Source organism: Canis aureus, chromosome 6, assembly GCF_053574225.1.
Source record: "Canis aureus isolate CA01 chromosome 6, VMU_Caureus_v.1.0, whole genome shotgun sequence".
NCBI lineage: Eukaryota > Metazoa > Chordata > Mammalia > Carnivora > Canidae > Canis > Canis aureus.
Window position 1 is genome coordinate 41,545,651 of NC_135616.1, and position 14,368 is coordinate 41,560,018.

General features: G+C 39.0%; 1 protein-coding gene across 14 annotated transcripts in view; it reads left to right on the forward strand.

Annotated features, from left to right (window-relative positions):
- The window catches only part of DNAH14 (dynein axonemal heavy chain 14), a 325,158-nt gene that overhangs the window by 64,972 nt on the left and 245,818 nt on the right, over nucleotides 1–14,368 (forward strand). For all 14 annotated transcript variants that reach the window (XR_013381670.1, XM_077901271.1, XM_077901270.1 and 11 more), the window contains exon 11: nucleotides 4,377–4,627. Coding sequence is in view for 13 of the 14 variants with exons in the window: in XM_077901271.1 (XP_077757397.1) it covers nucleotides 4,377–4,627 (251 nt within the window). In the remaining variant the exon portion in view is untranslated. The remainder of the gene's footprint in view (nucleotides 1–4,376; nucleotides 4,628–14,368) is intronic.

A 14,368-nucleotide genomic window follows, 5' to 3' on the forward strand; every position in this document is an offset into this window, starting at 1 on the left:
TACAACAGCCAGTGCTCATCATAACAAGTGCCCTCCTTAACACCTATCACCTGTTTAGCCCATCCCCCCTACCTATTTTCCTCCATCAACCCTCAGTTTGTTCTCTGTAGTTTATGACTTGCCTCCTTCTCTTTTTTCTCCTTCTCCAATGTTCTTCTGTTATTTCTCAAATTCCACATATGAGTGAAATCACGGTATTTGTCTTTCTCTGACTGACTTTGCTTAGTATAATACACTATAGCTCCATCCATGTTGTTGCAAATGGCAAGATTTCATTCTTTTTGATGGCTAATATTCCATTGCGTATATATACCCATCTTCTTTATCCAGTCATCATTTGGTGGATATTTGGGCTTTTTCCATAATTTGGCTATTGTTGATAAAGCTGCGCTAAACATTGGGGTGCATGTGCTCCTTTGAATCAGTGTTTTTGTATCCTTTGCTGGGTCACAGGGTGGCTTTATTTTAAGGAACCTCTATACTATTTTCCACAGTGGCTGCATCATTTTGCATTGCCATCAGCAGTGTAAGAGGGTTCCCCTTTCTCCTTTTGCCAATATCTATTGTATCCTCAGTTGTTAATTTTAGCTATTCTGATGGGTATGAAGTGGTATCTCATTGTGGTTTTGATTTGTATTTTCCTAATGACAAATGATGTTGAGCATCTTTTTGTGTGTCTGTTGGCCATCTGTATATCTTCTTTGGAGAAATGTCTGTTTATGTCTTCTGACCATTTCTTAACTGGATTTTTTGTTTTTTGGGTGTTGAGCTAATAAGTTCTTTATAGATCTTGGATACTAACCCTTTATCAGATATGTAATTTGCAAAGATCTTCTCCCATTCCATAGGTTGCCTTTTGGTTTTGTTGATTGTTTCCTTTGCTGTACAGAACCTTTTAACTTGATGAAGTCCCACTAGTTCATTTTTGCTTTTGTTTCCCTTGCCTCTGGAAATGTATGTATCTCCACAACATTGCTGTCACAGAGGTCAGTGAGGTTGCTGCCTATGTTCTCCTCTAGGATTTTGATGGATTCCTGTCTCATATTTAGGTCTTTTGTCCATTTTAATCTATTTTTGTATGTGGTATAAGAAAGTGGTCCAGTTTCATTCTTCTGCATGTTGCTATCCTGTTTTCCCAACACCATTTGTTGAAGAGACTGTCTTTTTCCCATTGAATATTCTTTCCTCCTTCATTGAACATTAATTGAACATATAATTGGGTTTATTTCTGGGCCCTCTATTCTGTTCCATTGATCTTCATGTCTGTTTTTGTTTCTGAGCATCTTTAGAACAATTAATTTGAATTCTTTGTTGGGAATTACTGGGTATCCATTTCTTTGGGGTCATTGACAGAGTTTTACTTTGGTGGTCATGTTTTCCTCGTTTTCATGATTCCTGTAGCCTTGCAAAGATGTCTGAGCATTTGAAGGAGGAATTACCTCTTCTGGACACTATGAACTGACTTTGATAAGGGAAATATTTCATCTGCATGTGGGTCATGCTGGAGCATCTTGTGATCTTGGGGTAGTGGTGCAAGGTGTCGTGATGTCTCTTTGCTCAGGCCTCTGAGGACCACAGCATTGACAGCTTTGTGGTCCTTGGCAAATACGATGGAGGCCCCCAGTGGCTATAAGGATTTTCAGGAGTGGCTCCAGGTCCTATGGCGAGGGACCAAGGCAGGAACTACTTGCATGTACATAGTTGGCTGTTGGGGTCATCTGTTTCTGTATAGTGGCAGGGGCTGGTTGAAGACACACTGTGGGTGCACTGGTAACTGATGGCACCTGACTGTCAGCATGTATTAGTGTGGCTGTTGGATCACACCATGAGTGCATGGTATTCAGGGGTCCGTAACAGGTATCAGGCCAACAGCTTGCAAATGCACATCTGGAGAAATAGCCCTGAGCACGTACATGGTGGGGGTCAGCGTTGGGGGTTTAGGCTGGTGTCTTGTGCTCATGTACCCACAGAAACCTGGGCTGGCTGACAATGTGTTTCCCAGGCGTGGCAGGAGCCAGAGAGGGGCATGGCTGGAGAGGGACTTAGGAAGCTGGCATCAGTGAATACAAATACCTATGTGCCAAAAGCTGATGAAATCTGCTGGAGGTCTGTGGCAGCTATGTTGGCTCCTGATTCCTTCTTCAGGGGCAAAAGCTACTGTGTTTGTGGGTTGAGCTGGTCACTCTGAATGGGGATCATTCCTACTGCATGGCTGCTATTGGCAGTCCATGTTTTCTTCCTTGTTCTAGCCATCTCTGTCCATCCCAGCTTTGCTGGCATGGGCAGGGTGAAACCAAAGTGGGACCTTTGTTCAGTGCCCCAAAGTTTGGGGAAGCCAGTGGTTATTCTGCTCTTCCTTTCCCAGCGAGGGGAACTTTATCTAGCTAGAAAGTTTCCTCTTGGCACTGAGCAGTGCCAGCTCGGGCTGGGATGATGTGGGCAAATTGAAGCTGTCTTCCTTTTCGTTTTGTGTGGTTATTCTCAGGTTTTTGGTTTCACTGTGTTGCTGAAGTTTCTTAAGTGGACTCCAGAGCTCTCCCAGAGCTGTTTTTGGTCATGGATACCTGTCTTACTTGCTGATCTTTCTTGGGAGCAAAGGCTGGGGTTTCCTACACCACCCTTTGGGTGAATTTTTAAAACTGAAATGTGTGACTACTCAGTAGCCAAACTCTAAACTAGTGGTTCTCAAATAGGCTGCAGACTAGAATCATCTGGTGTGTGTGTATGTGGGGGGGGGGGGGGGGCACTCAAATATTGATATTTATCAATATCAATATTGATAAATTGGGACCACCGTAGGCCAATTAAATCAGAATTCCTGATGATAGAGCCTCAGACAGCAGTAGAAAATCTCCTTAAGTGAATCTAAAGTACAGCTAGGTTGAAAAGCATTCTGCGTAATTTTGGGGACTGCTCAGCTCCGCAGAAATACAGCATGGGCATAGAACTGAGGAAATGGAAACCAGGAGCCACTATCAGTGAGTGATATGCACCTAGAGTCAGACTTGACTCAAAATATAGTCTGTGATGGTAATAGAGTATCCACCTATCTGCCTATTGGTGTCAGAATATCCATTAGCCTCAGAATATTCAATAAAAAGGCCAGTATTACCAGGCTTACTACTACTGTATACTTTTATATTAATACAGTTATTAATCTATTTAAAACTCTTTTAGTACCAAAGCTAAAAATCTTTATTTTGAATATTTAATAGACTGTGCCTCACCATTTTACCGATTAAAATGCATTTTGCATATAAAACTTCAAATCATGTGGCCATTCCTGGAAAAATATTTATTTTTTTCAATAAAAACATAACCTATTAATAAAGTCAGCATTTCCTCTGTTAGGCCCATGTAGCTATGCCCATAACTGGTATAGAAATTATCTTGTCTTTCTTTAGTCCAATTTCTACAAGCATTTGTTGTAATAGTAAAGAACTGCATCACGGTGGTAAACCATTCCTCCAGAGAGTCAACCAGTGCTGGAAGAAACATGCCAAATTGATAATCAACTGACCTAATTAATTTAAAAAAGAAAGAAAATACAAACGAAAAAGAAAAATAAAGAGAGGCAGCATAAATGAATGCAATTATTAGGATATAGTTTGGAAAGAATTTAAGTATCAATGAGGAAAAAATAAAAAGAATGAACAACCAATAGGTGAACAAATATTGGAAATATTTTTAGAATTTTAAAGGCCCATCACTAATAAAAAAAAAAGTATTATGTGTCAAAAGGAACCATTTTGACCAACTTTGGGATTATTTTGGAGAGCTCAATTTGGAAATTTGGGTGGTACTAGTACTACTGATGCCACCCTACATTTTTTATCAAAACATGCCATTCCCTCAGCAACGTACTAAGTCATTTATCTTAAGAGATACATTGTTTAAAGGATAAAATTCTAATGTTGGATTTGATGAACTTAAATTTTTTCTTAATTCTGTGTTATGTACCATATATGTGTTAAAAACACAAAAGGCGTCTAATTGCTGTAGCCTAGCATAAGGGAGGCAGTATTAGACTGAATTTTAGGAAATCTTTTATTTCCATTTGACTCTTCCCCCCAGTGGTGGGTGTACTTGAGGAGGGTCCCTCTATGTAGGAACGCTTAGATAATCATTAGTATGTACTTTCTATTTGAGTCCCATAAACTCATCTCCTTATAATTGAAACCCCAAACTTCATAGGCTTTTTATTTTGTCTGCCGTTTAGATACAGCACAAGCATAAAGTTTTAATGAAAATGATCATCATAATGTTTAGTTGCAGTGTTATTCAGACTAATGAAAATGCTATACATTAGAAGTCATGCTATATTATATCAACATAGGAAATTATCACTGGTTTTTCAATTGTTCATTGAATTGTAGGTGGCAGAAAAGAAAGAAATTAAAGAATATTTTGAGTCAAACTTCTCTGAAGATGACACAACACATTTCAAGCTGCCTAAATATCGACGTTTATTAGAAACAATTTTGAAGTTTCTGATGTTGATTGACTACATATTTCAAGAACTCATCCGTCAACTAATGAACACTGCAATCACACTACTTTTTGAATTATTTAATAATTCTGCTAGAATGCCATTTTCAATGGAAAAAAGGAATGAAGATCTCATTAAGTAAATCCCACCTTTTTGACTTTTATAAAAGGGATATTATTATCATAATGAAATATATTTCCTCTTATAGAGGAAATAGCCAATAACTTAAACTAGAATTTGTAGCACATTATATGTACTCAGCTTTTGCAATTACCTGAACTTCTTATCTGGTAATACTTTCCTTCATACTGTGCATAAAATTTAAGAAAATTTCCTCCCCCTGCCCCCCCAAAATTCTACCTAGGTTAGGTTGCTATGTGAAGTACATAACACATGTACTTGAAGTGAAATTTGAAATTCAGATAATAATATCTTAGTGTAAGTATGTCCCAAATATTGCCTATACTAAAAATTATCATCTTGGAATTCAAATTTAATTTGATGTTCTGTACTAATTTGCTAAATCTGGCAATTGTATGCATAGGTATGCTGTATCTTCAAAGTTCAGAACTAGTTCCTAAAAAGTCATTTGTGAGAATGATTCTGAAAGTAGCCACAAAGTTCAGTTGGAACTTGAGTCAATTCCAACTACTTATTGAAAACAAAATATTTTTACCTATTTAAATACTATTGTTAAAACCTTTTTATTATTTTCCACAACTGGATCTATCACTGTAATTTGTGAACCATGGAATATGAATTGACACTTGTAAAATATGTTCAAACTCAGAATTTAGCAATATCATTTTAAGTCAAACCAGAGTTTTAATATCAAAACTAGAGAACAAAAAATATATCAATTCATAACATTTTGAAGAATCTTAAAGATAATATATTATTTCTCTAATTTGTTATTGAATCCAACAGAGCTTAAATCACTTTTCTAAGGCCTCATAAGCGATTTGGGTTTTTTTTTTGTTTTTATAAATATTTGTTATTATTTGTAAACTATTTTATTTTATTTATTCATTAGACACACACACACACACACACACACACACACACACACACACAGAGAGAGAGGCAGAGACACAGGCAGAGGGAGAAGCAGGCTCCATGCAGGGAGCCCAATGTGGGACTCGATCCCGTGTCTCCAGGAGAAGGACCTGGGCAGATGCTAATCTACTGAGCCACCCAGGGATCCCCCTCATAAGCGATTTGAATCAGTGCCAGGACTTTAACCTGTATAAGAGCACAACTGTTTAGTAATAGCACAATATAATTTTATTTTTCCTAAAACTACAGGAGCGTGTATATGTGTATGTTTGTGTGTTTAAGAGAACTTCTAAATTTTGAACAAAATTTCTTAAATGATTTTTATTATTAGTTAATTCATCATGTAATAGAAAATTTGAAAAAAAAAAGAAAATTTGGAAAACAGAAATTACCCTCATTCAATAACTTAAATTCAATGTCTTATTATTTTTGATATTTCTCGTAGACTTTTCTTATGTAATTTTGTTGTAATCCTAGTGTGCTATTTTGTAGTTTATTTTAAAAATACAACATGTCTTATATATATGTTTTTTAATGTTATAGGAGGAATACTTGTTCAAGTACATGTGTTTTTGGAGTTTTGGAGTCATACCACCTGGGTTTTAATCTCTGTTTCATCTCTGAAAAGCTGTGTGACTTTGGTTAGCTAGTACGCTAACAGACATTAGGAAATGCTTTAGACCTGTTTCCTATCTATAGACTGGAGATACCAGTAATACCTATATCACAGTGTTGTTTGAGAATAAACACAAAGTAAATGTCTGCCAAGTAGGAGCTACCATTATTGAATCTGTTTCTATCGACCTTCTTAACAGTATTGGTTTGTATTTCCATAATAACTAATGATATGGTGTATCCTTTCATATGATTAGTGGCTACTTGTATATCTTCTCTGAAGAAACATCTTTTCAAGTCCTTTGTCCATTTTTAAGTTGTGTTGTCTTTTTATTATGTTATAAAGAGTCTTTAAAATATATTTTGGGTACAAGGCCCTTATTAATTCCAAATAATAGATAATTTGCAAAAGTTTTCTCTCATTCTGTGGGTCATCTTTTCACTTTCTTGATAGTAACCTTTGGAGAATGAAAGTATTTAATTTTGAAAAAGGCCAATTTCGGGGGCACCTGGGTGGCTCAGTAGTTGAGGTCTGCCTTCAGCTCAGGGAGTAATCCTGGGGTCCTGGCATGGAGTCCTGCATCAGGCTCCCTGCAGGGAGCCTGCTTCTCCTTCTGCCTATGTCTCTGCCTCTCTGTGTCTCTCATAAATAAATAAAAGATAAAATCTTTTTTTGAAGAAAGCCAGTTCTTCTTCAATTGTATTTTAAGTGTCATATCTAAGAAATCCCTGCCCATTGCAAGGTCATGAAGGTTCTATTTTTTCTTGTAAGATTTTCAGTTTTAGCTTCTGCATTTAGATCTTTGATCTACTTCCATTAAGGGTATTTTGTTTGTATGCAGTGTGAGATAAAGGTCTAAGTTCATTCTTTCCCACATGGGTGTCCACTTCTCCCAGCACTACTTGTTGAAAAGACTGTTCTTTCTGCATTAACTTGTCTCGGAACTCTTGTTGACAGTGAGTTGACCATAGGTGTATGCGTTTATGTCTGGACTCTAAATTTCATTAGTTGATCTATATGTCTGTCCTCCTGCCAGAACCATACTGTCTTTATTACTGCAGCTTTGTAGTAAGCTTTGAAATTGGGAAGTGTGAATCTTCCAGCATTGTTCCTTTTCAACATGGTTTGGGCACTTTTGGCTCTCTTTCATTTACATATGAATTGTAGAATAAGTTTCCCAATTTATGCAGGAAAAAACAGCTGGAATTTATATAGGGATTGCATTGAATCTGTGGATAAATATGGAAACTTTCATTTTAATAGTATAAAGTTTTCCAATCCCTGAACATGGGTTTATCTTCCATTTATACAGTCTATTTTTTCAGTGGTCTTTTGTTTTTCAGTGTATGTGTCATGCTTCCTTTATTTATTCTGAAGTATTTTATTCTATTTGATACTACTGTAAATTGAATTATTTTTTTAAATTTTATTTTGGATTATTAATTGCTTGTGTATTGAAATAGGGCTGAATTTTATATATTGATCTTGTATCCAGCATCTTTGCTCAATTTGTTTATTAGTTCTATGTTTGTTGATTTGTTATTCCTCCTTAGGATTTTCTTTTTTTTAAATAAATTTATTTTTTATTGGTGTTCAATTTACCAACATACAGAATAACACCCAGTGCTCATCCCGTCAAGTGCCCCCCTCAGTGCCCATCACCCATTCACCCCCACCCCCCGCCCTCCTCCCCTTCCACCACCCCTAGTTCATTTCCCAGAGTTAGGAGTCTTTATGTTCTGTCTCCCTTTTTGATATTTCACACACATTTCTTCTCCCTTCCCTTATATTCCCTTTCACTATTATTTATATTCCCCCAAATGAATGAGAACATATAATGTTTGTCCTTCTCCGATTGACTTATTCACTCAGCATAATACCCTCCAGTTCCATCCACGTTGAAGCAAATGGTGGGTATTTGTCGTTTCTAATGGCTGAGTAATATTCCATTGTATACATAAACCACATCTTCTTTATCCATTCATCTTTCGATGGACACCAAGGCTCCTTCCATAGTTTGGCTATTGTGGACGTTGCTGCTATAAACATCGGGGTGCAGGTGTCCCTGCGTTTCATTGCATCTGTATCTTTGGGGTAAATCCCCAACAGTGCAATTGCTGGGTCGTAGAGCAGGTTAACTCTTTGAGGAACCTCCACACAGTTTTCCAGAGTGGCTGCACCAGTTCACATTCCCACCAACAGTGTAAGAGGGTTCCCTTTTCTCCACATCCTCTCCAACATTTGTGGTTTCCTGCCTTGTTAATTTGCCCCATTCTCACTGGTGTGAGGTGGTATCTCATTGTGGTTTTGATTTGTATTTCCCTGATGGCAAGTGATGCAGAGCATTTTCTCATGTACGTGTTGGCCATGTCTATATCTTCCTCTGTGAGATTTCTCTTCATGTCTTTTGCCCATTTCATGATTGGATTGTTTCTTTGGTGTTGAGTTTAATAAGTTCTTTATAGATCTTGGAAACTAGCCCTTTATCTGATACATCCTTTGCAAATATCTCCTCCCATTCTGTAGGTTGTCTTTTAGTTTTGTTGACTGTATCCTTTGCTGTGCAAAAGCTTCTTATCTTGATGAAGTCCCAATAGTTCATTTTTGCTTTAGTTTCTTTTGCCTTCGTGGATGTATCTTGCAAGAAGTTACTGTGGCCGAGTTCAAAAAGGGTGTTGCCTGTGTTCTCCTCTAGGATTTTGATGGAATCTTGTCTCACATTTAGATCTTTCATCCATTTTGAGTTTATCTTTGTGTATGGTGCAAGAGAGTGGTCTAGTTTCATTCTTCTGCATGTGGATGTCCAATTTCCCCAGCAACATTTATTGAAGAGACTGTCTTTTTTCCAGTGGATAGTCTTTCCTCCTTTATTGAATATTAGTTGACCATAAAGTTCAGGGTCCACTTCTGGGTTCTCTATTCTGTTCCATTAATCTATGTGTCTGTTTTTTGTTTTGTTTTGTTTTTTATGTGTCTGTTTTTGTGCCAGTACCACACTGTCTTGATGATCACAGCTTTGTAGTACAACCTGAAATCTGGCATTGTGATGCCCCCAGATATGGTTTTCTTTTTTAAAATTCCCCTGGCTATTCGGGGTCCTCTCTGATTCCACACAAATCTTAAAATAATTTGTTCTAGCTCTCTGAAGAAAGTCCATGGTATTTTGATAGGGATTGCATTAAACGTGTAAATTGCCCTGGGTAACATTGACATTTTCACAATATTAATTCTGCCAATCCATGAGCATGGAATATTTTTCCATCTCTTTGTGTCTTCCTCAATTTCTTTCAGAAGTGTTCTATAGTTTTTAGGGTATAGATCCTTTACCTCTTTGGTTAGGTTTATTCCTAGGTATCTTATGCTTTTGGGTGCAATTGTAAATGGGATTGACTCCTTAATTTCTCTTTCTTCAGTCTCATTGTTAGTGTATAGAAATGCCACTGATTTCTGGGCATTGATTTTGTATCCTACCACGCTACCAAATTGCTGTATGAGTTCTAGCAATCTTGGGGTGGAGGCTTTTGGGTTTTCTATGTAGAGTATCATGTCATCGGCGAAGAAGGAGAGTTTGACTTCTTCTTTGCCAATTTAATGCCTTTAATGTCTTTTTGTTGTCTGATTGCTGAGGCTAGGACTTCCAGTACTATGTTGAATAGCAGTGGTGAGAGTGGACATCCCTGTCTTGTTCCTGATCTTAGGGGAAAGGCTCCCAGTGCTTCCCCACTGAGAATGATATTTGCTGTGGGCTTTTCGTAGATGGCTTTTAAGATGTCGAGGAATGTTCCCTCTATCCCTACACTCTGAAGAGTTTTGATCAGGAATGGATGCTGTATTTTGTCTAATGCTTTCTCTGCATCTAATGAGAAGATCATATGGTTCTTGGTTTTTCTCTTGCTGATATGATGAATCACATTGATTGTTTTACGAGTGTTGAACCAGCCTTGTGTCCCGGGGATAAATCCTACTTGGTCATGGTGAATAATTTTCTTAATGTACTGTTGGATCCTATTGGCTAGTATCTTGTTGAGAATTTTTGCATCCATGTTCATCAGGGATATTGGTCTGTAATTCTCCTTTTTGGTGGGGTCTTTGTCTGGTTTTGGAATTAAGGTGATGCTGGCCTCATAGAACGAATTTGGAAGTACTCCATCTCTTTCTGTCTTTCCAAACAGCTTTAGTAGAATAGGTATGGTTTCTTCTTTAAACGTTTGATAGAATTCCCCTAGGAAGCCATCTGGCCCTGGACTTTTGTGTCTTGGGAGGTTTTTGATGACTGCTTCAATTTCCTCCCTGGTTATTGGCCTGTTAAGGTTTTCTATTTCTTCCTGTTCCAGTTTTGGTAGTTTGTGGCTTTCCAGGAATGCATCCATTTCTTCTAGATTGCCTAATTTATTGGCGTATACCTGTTCATAATATGTTTTTAAAATCGTTTTTATTTCCTTGGTGTTGGTAGTGATCTCTCCTTTCTCATTCATGGTTTTATTAATTTGAGTCTTCTCTCTCTTCTTTTTAATAAGGCTGGCTAATGGTTTATCTATCTTATTAATTCTTTCAAAAAACCAACTCCTGGTTCTGTTGATCTGTTCCACAGTTCTTCTGGTCTCGATTTTGTTGAGTTCTGCTCAAATCTTTATTAACTCTCTTCTTCTGCTGGGTATAGGATCTATCTGCTGTTTTTTCTCTAGCTCCTTTATGTGTAAGGTTAGCTTTTATATTTGAGTTCTTTCCAGTTTTTGAATGGATGCTTGTATTGCGATGTATTTCCCCCTCAGGACTGCTTTTGCTGCATCCCAAAGATTTTGAATGGTTGTATCTTCATTCTCATTAGTTTCCATGAATCTTTTTAATTCTTCCTTAATTTCCTGGTTGAGCCTTTCATCTTTTAGCAGGATGGTCCTTAACCTCCACGTGTTTGAGGTCCTTCCAAACTTCTTGTTGTGATTTAGTTCTAATTTCAAGGCATTATGGTCTGAGAATATGCAGGGGACGATCCCAATCTTTTGGTATCGGTTCAGACCCGATTTGTGACCCAGTATGTGGTCTATTCTGGAGAAAGTTCCATGTGCACTTGAGAAGAATCTGTATTCAGTTGAGTTTGGATGTAAAGTTCTGTAGATATCTGTGAAATCCATCTGGTCCAGTGTATCATTTAAAGCTCTCGTTTCTTTGGAGATGTTGTGTTTAGAAGACCTATCGAGTATAGAAAGAGCTAGATTGAAGTCACCAAGTATAAGTGTATTATTATCTAAGTATTTCTTCTACTTTGGTTATTAATTGATTTAAATATTTGGCAGCTCCCACATTCGGGGCATATATATTGAGGATTGTTAAGTCCTCTTGTTGGATAGATCCTTTAAGTATGATATAGTGTCCCTCTTCATCTCTCACTATAGTCTTCGGGGTAAATTTTAGTTTATCTGATATAAGGATGGCTACCCCTGCTTTCTTTTGAGGACCATTTGAATGGTAAATGGTTCTCCAACCTTTTATTTTCAGGCTGTAGGTGTCCTTCTGTCTAAAATGAGTCTCTTGTAGACAGCAAATAGATGGGTCCTGCTTTTTTATCCAGTCTGAAACCCTGCGCCTTTTGATGGGGTCATTAAGCCCGTTCACATTCAGAGTTAGTATTGAAAGGTATGAGTTTAGTGTCATCATGATATCTATTCAGTCCTTGTTTTTGTAGATTGTTCCACTGAACTTCTTCTTAAAGGGGAAGTTTAAGAGTCCCCCTTAAAATTTCTTGCAGAGCTGGTTTGGAGGTCACATATTCTTTCAGTTCCTGCCTGTCTTGGAAGCTCTTTATCTCTCCTTCCATTTTAAATGAGAGCCTTGCTGGATAAAGTATTCTTGGTTGCATGTTCTTCTCATTTAGGACCCTGAATATATCCTGCCAGCCCTTTCTGGCCTGCCAGGTCTCTGTGGAGAAGTCTGCTGTTACCCTAATACTCCTCCCCATAAAAGTCAGGGATTTCTTGTCTCTTGCTGCTTTAAGGATCTTCTCTTTATCTTTGGAATTTGCAAGCTTAACTATTAAATGTCGAGGTGTTGAACGGTTTTTATTGATTTTAGGAGGCGGGGATCTCTCTATTTCCTGGATCTGAATGCCTTTTTCCCTTCCCAGATTAGGAAAGTTTTCAGCTATGATTTGTTCAAATACATATTCTGACCCTCTGTCCCTTTCGGTGCCCTTGGGAACCCCAATTAAACGTAGGTTTTTCTTCCTCAGGCTGTCGTTTATTTCCCTTAATCTATCTTCATGGTCTTTTAATTGTTTGTCTCTTTTTTCCTCAGTTTCCCTCTTTGCCATCAACTTGTCTTCTATATCACTCACTCGTTCTTCCATCTTGTTAACCCTCGTCATTAGGACTTCTAGTTTGGATTGCATCTCATTCAATTGATTTTTAATTTCTGCCTGATTGGATGTAAATTCTGCAGTCATGAAGTCTCTTGAGTCCTTTATGCTTTTTTCTAGAGCCACCAGTGCTTCTGAATTGGCTTTCTGACATTGAATTGTAATCCAGATTTTGTAACTCTGTGGGAGAGAGGACTGTTTCTCATTCTTTCTTTTGAGGTGAGGTTTTCCTTCTAGTCATTTTGCTCAGTGCAGAGTGGCCAAAAACAAGTTGTATTGGGAAAAGGAGAAAAAGAGAGGAGAGAAAGAAGGAAAGAAAAGAGAAAAAGAAAAAAGGAAGAAAAAAAGAAAAAGAGAAAGAAAGGAAAAAAAAGGGGTGGGGAAGCAAACAAATAAAAAAGAAAAACAAAAAACAAAAAAAAAAAACCACAGGGGGAGTATCTTCTGATTCTGTATACTTTAAGTCCCTTGACTTCGCCTGGAACTGGTCCGTCTAGCTGGTCTTCTGGGGGAGGGGCCTGTTGTGCTGATTTTCAGGTGTTAGCACTTGGAGCTGCTCTGCCCCTGCCTGGTGCAGGGCTCAGTAGGGGTTGTTTACCCCGTGAGGCCCCAGGAGGAACAACCCCAGTGGTGGGGCCAGCTCTGGAGCCCTGGAGTCAGCTCCCACAGTAACTCCAGAGCTCTCCGTCTGCAGGGCCTGGATGCTCCGGGGCGGGGCCGCTGATCTGCTCAGCTCGGGCAGGAGCGTCCTTGCTGTCCTGGGCCCTCCCGGCCTCTGCCTGTCCCGGGGGGAGGCCAGATCCTGGGCTGTGTCCCCGGCGCCCAGTGCTCCTGCGCTGTTGGATTCGTGCTCCCGGCGCACAGCCCCCTCCGAAGCCGCCGCCCGAGCCCCCCAAGCTGCTCCGGGTCCTGCCGTGCGCGCTGCAGCCCTTAGGGAGCTCGGCGCACTCTCCCGGGGCGCAGGTGTCTGTTACTGTCCCGGGGAGCCCGAGGGCATCCTCGCCGTCCTGGGGTCCTGCTCCAACTCCCTGCGAGCCCCTTTCCACCCGGGAAGGTCGGTGCAGCTCCTGCGTCTCCGGGACGGGGCTCTCCTGTCCTGGGGACACTCGCCCCGGCCTCAGCCCGGCTCCTGGCGGGGCCCCTCCCCCTTGGAGGCCTTTTGTTTCTTTATTTCTTTTTCCCCGTCTTCCTACCTTGATAGAAGCGCGAACTCTTCTCACTGTAGCGTTCCAGCTGTTCTCTCTTTAAATCTCAGTCTGAATTCATAGATTTTCCGGATGATTTGAAGGTTATCTAGGTAATTTGGTGGGGACAGGGGACTTGGGGACCCTACTCCTCCGCCATCTTGCCCCTCCCCTCTCCTTAGGATTTTCTATGCAGGATCATGACACCTGCAAATAGAGATAATTTTACTTCTTTTTTGTCCAGTCATACATCTTTTATTACTTTTTGTTGCCTTAATTGCCCTAGCTAGAATCTTTAGTATCTTGTTAATAGAAGTGGCAAGAGTGAACATTCCTGCTCTTGGGAAATTTTAGTCTCTTTTCATTAAGTATGATGTTAGCTGTGGGTTTTTTGCAGATGCTTTTATCAAGTTGAGGAAGTTCCCTTTTACTATTTATTCAATGTTTTTACATGAAACGTTGGATTTTGTTAAATGCTATTTTCCTATGTCAGTTGAAATGACCATATGTTTTTTACTTTATGCTACTAATGTGTACATTAAGTTACATAACGTACATTTTTGTATGTTGAACCAACCTTGCATTCTTCGGATAAATTCTACTTGATTATGGTATATAATCCTTTGTATATATAGCTGTACTGAATTTCCTCATATTTTGTTGAGGATTTC